General features: G+C 45.0%; 1 protein-coding gene across 4 annotated transcripts in view; it reads right to left on the bottom strand.

Moving 5' to 3' along the window:
- Positions 1 to 2517: 2517 nt before the first annotated feature.
- TMEM86A (transmembrane protein 86A) overlaps positions 2518 to 9025 on the bottom strand; it is a 121643-nt gene continuing 115135 nt past the window's right edge. For all 4 annotated transcript variants that reach the window (XM_045012349.1, XM_045012350.1, XM_045012351.1 and 1 more), the window contains one exon: positions 2518 to 4166. In XM_045012349.1, coding sequence (XP_044868284.1) covers positions 3739 to 4166 — 428 coding nt within the window. In that variant the 3' untranslated portion in view covers positions 2518 to 3738. The remainder of the gene's footprint in view (positions 4167 to 9025) is intronic.

Raw genomic sequence — 9025 nt, 5'->3', positions numbered from 1 at the left:
TCAGTTACTAATATTGTCTTGCTACTTAGATAGCAGGTTTTAGCCCCAAGGGCTTTGTAAAATGTGGGACAAATCTACAGCTGGTGTAAATTGGCAAAGCTCCACAGAAAGCAATGGCCCATTTACACCCAGTTGTGGATACCATTATTAACTCTACATTGGGGACAAATTTGGAGCTGACAGCATCTCTTTGTGTCATATATGGTCCTGAAAAACCTGCTGTTTACTTTCAATATCTTAATAACAGGGAAAATAGGAGCTGCCTTTGAACAGTGCTGGGAGAACCCCCAAAGAACAAAGGCTATAGGACTAAAGTGAACTAAAGTGTCTATTACTGGATTCCAGGGGGTGAAGTGAGCAGGGCTGCCACAGAAACTGAGGCTTGGTCTACACTACAGACTTATGTCGGCATAACTGTGTCATGCGGTGGTGTGGAAAATCCATACCCTTGAGCAATGCAGTTAAACCAGCTGAACTGCTGGTATAGACAGCACTACACTGATGAGAGAAGCCTGCCTCTCAGGGAGTTGGAGTACCTACGCTGATGGGAGAACTCTCCTGTCAGCATAGGTAGTGTCTTCACTAAGTGCTACAACCGTGCACTTCATCAGTGCAGCTGCAGCCCTGTAGACAAGTCCTCAGTCAGAGCATTGCAACTGGCCTTCAAGAAACCTGCAGGATCAATCTCAGAAATGCCAGGTGCAAAAACAAAGCTCTCAGGGCATAGGGCCTGTGATGAGATGTACTCCCCACACTAACTCTGCAAGGGTTGAATTAGGCCTAGTCAAGCCTAATCAACCAAATTAGACTGCAAATGGGAGATTTATACTGGAGGAAGCTGATTAGAAGGAAGATCACCTGTGAGAGGACAGGTGGGGCTTCTACAAAGCCAGGAGACTGGAGCTGGTATAAGAAGGTAGTAGGGAGAAAGTCTGTTGTCCCACTTCCTGAGGTAGAGGAGAAGATGACTCACAGTAGGAAGGAATCCAGGGGTGAGAGCAGTAAGGTTGGTACAGAGTTAGGCCTTAACTATTCACTATATGGCCCTGGTCTGGAGCCCTGAATAGAGGGTGGGTCTGGGTTCCCCTACCAACCACTGCAGAGTGGTAGCGCTAAGGGCAGTGAAGAAGAAGACTGGTGAAGTGATGTTGTGAGGACAGTGGGTGTGAGGACTGGCTGTGGAAGGAGACTTTGAAAGACTATGGTGGAAGGAGAAGCCACTTAATGACCTGGTTGGACAGCTGAATCACAAAGAGGAAGCAGCAGCTCCCTGGAGTGAAAGAGGGGCTGCAGACAGAGAGGTAGATTACAACCATGGGAAGAGGTGTTGGTCTGGCAGAGCTAATCCTCAGAACCACCAGGAGGAGGTGCCATCCTGTGGTGAGTAGAGCACCCTGTGACAGGGCCCACTTGTGAACTCCTCACTCACATTTAGGAACAGTTATTCACCTGTGTGGTCTCATTACAATCAGTGGGACTACTCATGTGAGTACCTGTCTGAGCAATGAGAGGAAGGGCCACAAAATAAACATTAAAGGGACACCATCAGATTTGGGAAAGGAGGAGGAAAGCCCCCTCAATGCACTATCAGTGTATATCCATAGGCAATGCCTCTCCATCCATTTGTCATGTATCAAAGAAAAATCCAGGGCAGCAACAGCTCAGCACTTGTGAGCAACCCCCAATAAATTAAAACCAGCATGCAGGAGGGAAGGAACTATTGGAAAGTAACATTATAACTGTGAAATTAAAAATACCTCACCAGAATCCTTAACAGAGTCTAATGGAAGAGATACTCTTGCTATGGCAGAAAGGAGGATAAGATGGCCAAATAGTTTGGGTTGGTAGGGGAAATTGGTTTTCCCATCTCTAATGGTTCTGATTTTATTATAGGCTCCAGGATGTTAGGAGAAATGGGGTGAGCTGGTTTGAATGCACAGAATCATTCTTTTCAGGTAGCTTTGCCTCAAAGGGGGCTTTGCAAAGTCAAGCGGCACAAACTTGCTGCTTTGCCACTGACTGGTAAAAAACAGATACTTGTTCTACATAGCTGGCTTTAGAGGCAAGGGAAAATGCTAACAAATACCCTGAGTAAGGGGCATATTAAATATTATGTGCAAATATGCAGAGTATTCTCACTTAGCGGCTGTAAATACTGAGCGATAAATGCTTAAATGACAAATTCCAGTCTCCCAATTCCCACATTATGGACAAATGTGAGCCCAGAAGAAATAGATTCCTTAGTGGAATGCATCTCCCAAGGCGTGGGGCAAAGCACAGAATACCCCAACTCAGGTTGCATAGAGTGGCTACTAATACCATACTACTGTGCACCTATGTATAGGGTCAAGTGTGTAGACATATACAAATATAGAGAAGCCTACTGGCCTTAATTGAATAAATAGGTTTCCCTGAAAAGCTGCCAAGCTCACAGTTAAAACAATTGCCTATTACCACTAATGATGCATCCATAAACTTGGGTCTGGAGTAACTTCACAGTGATCAAAGTACGCCATATCCCATTGTGTTTTAATACTTTGCCTTTGTTTTGGAGTTGATACAAGCATTGTCACTGATTCAAGAGCTCTCAGCACCTACAGAGGAGGTGCAGGAGGTTTGCCTGGCTTATTAATTCAGTCAACAAAGCTACTGGTAATGGGGTGCGGTCTGATGTTGAAAGACAGATCCATTGTTCCATCATGTATCTTAGCACACAGCCACAGGACTACCGTAGGCCAACATAGCAAATGCTGAAAGTTGCCTGCTAAAACTGCTCATTAACTTACATGCATTTATCCTTTCATCGTAACCCCGCCTGCTTAAAGAATGCCTTTCATTTCCCATTTTCTCAAAGTTCAGAATGTTGTTGCATTCTGAAGTTGCTGCTGAAAGTGTATCGCATACTAAATGCTCAGCAGCATTCATATTGGGCAGAAAAACTTTGAATGGCATTTAAATAGGAAGTTGCATGAATTTGGAATTCAGAAGAGTCCTGGTTAGAAACAGGTACAGTGCAAGTTTCCCACCACCCAATTCTTACCAATGTACTTTAGCCCTGACCTGCACTACCTATCCTCCTGCTATGCTACTCCTGGGCTTTCTTTGAGCAGAGGCTGTCAGTTGCTGCACCCTGTGTGGTGGCTTTGTAATGCCCACAAGTGGGATCTAGTCTAGTCACCACCTAGACTCATTGTCACCTAGGGTGACCAGCTGTCCCAATTTTATAGGGACAGTCCAGATTTTGGGGCCTTTCTTATATAGGCTCCTATTACCACCACCCCCACCTGTCCTGATTTTTCACATTTGCTGTCTGGTCACCCTATCACCTTAGCTGGGATTTGGACATGTGTGTGTCCAGGGTCAAAGGCAAGACTCTTAACCTGCCTAGCCTCTTTTCATGGTCTCTTTAAATTAGCCTTCTCCTTCCATAACATTCAGAACCACTTTCAGGATTAACAAATATAATGTGGTATTAGAGAGGACTCCTGAAGTGTCCAAGAGGAAAAGGTCAATGAGTAGCTACTGTAGGAGCAGTCTAAATTCTCCAATGTGGTCTCCACGCTGAAGTAAATTACATTCAAGGAGAGTCAGATTAAAAAAACCCAAAGATAATGCTTCAAAGAAGCAAAATCTCTATCATCAATGCACCTTGAGAGATGGAGATATCCCTCAGCGACTAATGCTGCTACAGCACCCCAGTTATAATCCATGCAGTTCATGAGCCTGCTGGTGTCCCGTCTAATTCCTCCTTTTGAAGTCCTCTTCATCCCTGCTCTCCACAGCTGAGAGTGCAATGAGCATCTGGGCTGCATAGTAAGTGGCCATGATGATGGCACGTGAGTAGGGCACCGGGAAGCAGAACTTGTTAACTGCAATGGTCAGATCTGACACCATGAAAAGCACTGCGCCGATACAGGCCGAAAGCTTGGTCCAAGTCCAGAGATCATTGCACAGCTGCACGCCAGCAATGGCACGCCACCCCATGAAGCCAATCAAAGCGATATAGACAGCTACCAGGTAGGTGAAGGGGCCTGAAAGGTAGGAGTAGAGGAAGGTGTAGCAGAAGCTGGAAACAAGGGTCATCACAAAGCCGGCTTTCAGGTCCAAAGGCTTCATCCCGAATGCTGAGGAGTACAGGATGTGTGTGATGGCAAACATCAGCAGACCTGGAAAGAGGCATTGACAGAGCAAGTGTGAGCTTTAATGGGAATAACTAACACAGTAGCCCACCACAGTCGGGGACCTGTGGGTGGAGATTTATGAATACATCAGATTAAACAGTCACACAGTTCTGCTCCCAGTGGTAAAACTCCGTGAGTTTAGTGGAAGCAGAGGTAGGCCAACATTCAGCCCTTCTGAAAATCCCATCCTTTATTTAAAAAAACCCCAAAAACCTTAATAGAGTGACATCTGTAGAGGAGGCCACCCTGGTGAGATTGTTCCTGCCCTAGGAATATGTCCTGAAGTACCCACAGTCACAGTGAGGATAATTCTGCTCTGCCAACCACCTCTGCTAACTCTACAGATCAACTAGAAAGAAACAAAACTCTAGTCTTTCAGACCGAGTTTTTTTTTTTTTTTTAATTTCAGAGTGGAGGAAGGCAGGTCTGAGATCCCAGATCTGTACACACCTGAAGAGGTGTGTGTTTTTCGGAGTTTTTTTAATTTCTGGGTGGTGCCAAAACTGGAAGGAACCTTTTCCCAGACCAGATGCAATCCAAATATTGTGAGAGCAATTAGCAAAGATTTCAACGCCTCCAAATTCAGACCCAAATGCTGGCCTTGTTTAGCCACAAACCGAAACTCCAATCTGGGCCTAAGCTGGACCCAGGTCTGAACATCACCTCCTCCACCCACTGCTAGCAGAATCATAAACTGGAAGGAAGCAGCAAGCATATTTCAGGGATTACACCAGTTAAACCTGCCAACTTTTTTTTATGGCTACTTGCAGGACCCAAATGATTCAAGAGTGGAATTGATCTGAGAAAACAAAAAAGCTTCCCTTTGAAGAAAAACACCCTTGAGAAATCCCAGATGTTGGTGTAGGAAGGAACTGCCCATATGTTAATCCCTCTGAACTAGTCCATCTGACAAGAAATGTCACCATGTGTTGCAGCAGGTGCTGATTACTAGTTGGTCTTGCCAGTCTCATATGATGGACTCCAAAATAATTTCAGCTCCCTTCTCCCACCCTCAGCCCACAGACCTACATATACTGAAAGTCTGTTCCATTCTGTTCATACAGATTTGTTAACTTGGCTAGATGTTTTCATGCATAAATGAAACTGAAAAGAATCTGGAAATCTGAGTGCCCCAGCAGGCCAGTGGCTGCAAATTATGTCGTGATGCCCTAGTAAAAGGGGAACAGGAGCTCCTTAGCAACTAAAACCCACCAGTGAGAAGTTTGTTCTGCATGTCTGTCATGCTCATACGCCAACACACTGGGCTAAAACAACTCAACCAGGTGGCACTGCCCCCTCTGCACTGGGGAGTGTCTTGTTGTGCTATGTCCAGCTGATCTACAGGTCAGATTGCTGATGCATCCACAGAATGGAACTGGTAGAGAGAGAAGAGGCAGAGCCCACATGTAGGACACAAGGTTAGATAGATGAGACAGGGCACTAGAGGAGAAGGATGAAATGGAATGGGGGGAGGAGAGAGACCAAATGATGGCCTCAGGACTAATTCAGATAACAGGAGGGAAGACTTAATGCACTAAACATGAGAAGTAGGGAAATTTACCAAAGATCTAGGACAAGAGCTTTTTATACTACAACAGTCTCATGCACAGTTTTAGGGGGAAGTTAAGGGATGTGAGGATACTTTAGAATAGGTGTCAGGAGAGGTTTCTTCTCCAAGAGGCTCAATGGCTTTATGTGGAAAAGCCAGGGATAGAGAATCAAAGAATATAATACATACAGTCAGCAAACAAGCCTGATGGGAAGGTCTAGATAAGGGGTTCTCAGGGGTTTCTGAGCACCCTCCTCCCCCCCCCAACATGCTATAAAAACTCCGTGGCCCACCTGGGCCACAACTGTTTTTCTGCATATAAAACCAGGATTGTCGTCAAAGGGTAGCAAGCAGGGCAATTGCCTGGGGTCACATGCCACAGGGGCACTGCAAAACTAAGTTGCTCAGGCTTTGGCTTCAATCTGGGGTTGGGGGGGCTTGGGGCCCCAGGCTGCGGTCCTGTGCAGCCGGGCTTTGGCTTTCTGCCCTGGGCCCTAGCGAGTCTAACAACAACCATGCTTGGTGGACTCCCTGAAACCTGCCCACAGACCCCTGGTTGAGAACCACCGGTCTAGATGGAGACAGGATTCTGTGCATGTCTGACAGAAAAGACAGATAATGGATCACATGGATTCCTAGTGTAACTCCACTGAGTCTTGCCTGGCGTTGCTAAGGAAAATGGTAGTCGAGAGGAGAAGCAGAGATAGGAAAGAGGTTTGTGATAAATTGTGAGGTTAGTCACAGACAGAAAACGCTCTGCTTCCAAGAGAGCTCATTCAGGCATTTGGAAGTGCCAGGAGGCCCCACCCCACCTAACTAAAGTGTGTGGGGTGGGGGGGGAGGCAAACATTCAACAGCCTTCCAGTATGTGTGTATTGCCATTACAAGATGTGCTCAGACTAAGTCCTTGGATGTGCAAGAGTGTGATCTGGGAATCCAAATTTCCAGCTAATTCAGCCTTTTCGCTCTGCATCTTTTCTTACTCTCCATTTCATTCTGGACCAACTGCAATGGAAGCGGCTGACTTCCGTTACCTTTCTGTCTCTTCCCCAGTGGAGAGCAAGCAACCCACCCACCCCCACCCTGAGTGAATGAGATTCCCTTTTGTTACGCCTTCCATCCCCTCATCTAAAATGTGGGTCTCTAGCCACCAGTGCAAAGGGCTAGTATAAGCAGAGACCAGAAACTTCACATTGGTTTTAAATGTCTGTCATCAAGTGAAATGCATTTTCAATTACAAAATATCTGCTAGACACAGTAGGATGCTAGTCAGAAAACAGCTTCCTATTAGTTGGCTGTAATAGTAAAAAATGAGGCAACAAGACCAGCACAGCAAGAATAGCTCATCAGGACTTTGGTCCTATAAAGTCACAAACGTCTTTTACAAACTCCTCTTGCCAACAGCAGTCCAAAGGAGACCAACTCCAAAGCTGTCTTCATATTGACAGCCATATTTATGGAGATGGAAATGAAATGTTTGTTAAGACTAAATGTACTTTTATGGAGATTTCCACAAAGAATGCTGTCAACGCTTTGAATTTAAAGGGTTTTTTTCCCCTCAACCAGCACCGACTTACTAACTTTTAAACAAGGAGAAATTACTTTTTCTAGCGTCGGTCAAAGATTAACTGTAGTGGTGCATGACATTTTGTCTTAAAATGGCTGAAGCTCAAATCTTCCTCTACTGTCTGTCACCACTGGAAAGAGCATTAAAGACTTCTGAGGTGGCTCAAAGTGGCAAATGTTTGACATCAGCCTGTTTTTGGGGAGCGGGGGAAACAATATGAAGGCAGATTTTCAAAGCCATCTAGGAGCGTTAGACACCATTCCATTGAAATTAATGGGAGATGTGTCCAAATCCCCTAGACCATGTGTTCTCAACGTGGGCACTTAAAACAGGTGTCAAGGGGTTGCAACCACACTTCCCATATTGCTAAATGCGTGGGATGGGATCACTGACCTATTCCAGATATTTGGGAAGTTGGCCTCAAGATGATCCCACTATTATAGTGGTGCAGCGGTGCCATAATGGTTAAGGAAGCAATTTCTCTTTAAAGGTCACACTTTAAATCTTCTGAAATCTACATGTTTAGTTGGATTCCTTTGAAATCTGGTGTGCCTCGGGGGGGGGTGGAGGGGGGAGGGCTAGTGACCCAAATTTGGAGTCATTTGAGACAGGTTGCAAAGATATAAGTCCTGGAAAAAGTAGCCATTTTGTAAAATTTCTAGGGTGTGTGGATTGTGGGGGTGTTTGGTTTTTTTTGCAGAGCTAGAGATCAAGCTATTAATGTGATGCAAGTAAAAATGGTCTCGAGCTGTTGAGTTTCACCCAAAGTAGTGCATGGCACCCACTAAATCTCTGGGGGACTGAAATTGAGAACCCGTATTTAAGAAAATGTACTTTTTTTTTTTGGTGTGCATGTGCTAATATAGAAATACAGCTAAAAAGTTTCTATTCCTAACATTTTATATGTGCTCCAGTTCAACTCTTGGAAGTACTCTAAAATCCTCCATGGTGAAAGTGAATGGGTTGTAAATGGTGGTGAAGAGCTTTTACATTTCAGCAACTGTGGGGTTGGCAGAGTAAACTTGTGCTAACAGTGCATATTAGGGCATTCCTAAAAGAGGGTAGAGTCACAGTTGCATGGGCAACATTAACTCTGCATTTCCTGGTTTTCCGAATGAGCTTTGCTCAACTCAGCCAGGCAAGCTTACGTCTGTGTTAATGTAGTTTTTTGCCATTGATAGGAAAGGGTTGTGAAAAGGTTGACAACCACTAGCCCAGACTGCTTTGAAAACCTCAGTTCAAACATTTGAGGAGGCAAGACAAAATTGTCAGTAGCTCCTGAAGAAAATCGGCTGATGGGTATTCATAAGAACAGCCACACTGGGTCAGACCAATGGTCCATCTAGCCCAGTATTCTGTCTTCTGGCAGTGACCAGTGCCAGATGCTACAGAGGGAGTGAAAAGAACAGGGCAATTTATCGAGTGATCCACCCCATCATCCCCACTCCCAGCTTCTGGCAGTCAGAGGTTAGGGGCACCCAGTGTATGGGGTTGTGTCCCTGACCATCTTAGCTAATAGTCTTTGATAGACCTATCCTCCAGAATTTTTTTTTAACTCACAACATTCCCAGCAATGAGTTCCACAGGTTGACTGTGAATTGTATGAAGAATTACGTCCTTAGGTTTTAAACCTGCTGCCTATCAATTTCATTGGGTGACCCCTAGTTCTTATGTTATGTGAAGGGGTAAATAGCATTTACTTCCTCCACACCATTCATGATTTTATAG

Source organism: Mauremys mutica, chromosome 4 (assembly GCF_020497125.1).
Source record: "Mauremys mutica isolate MM-2020 ecotype Southern chromosome 4, ASM2049712v1, whole genome shotgun sequence".
Classification (NCBI taxonomy): Eukaryota; Metazoa; Chordata; order Testudines; family Geoemydidae; genus Mauremys; species Mauremys mutica.
The sequence above is the reverse complement of the archived record's forward strand: the minus strand, read 5'-3'. Positions and strand labels throughout refer to the sequence as shown.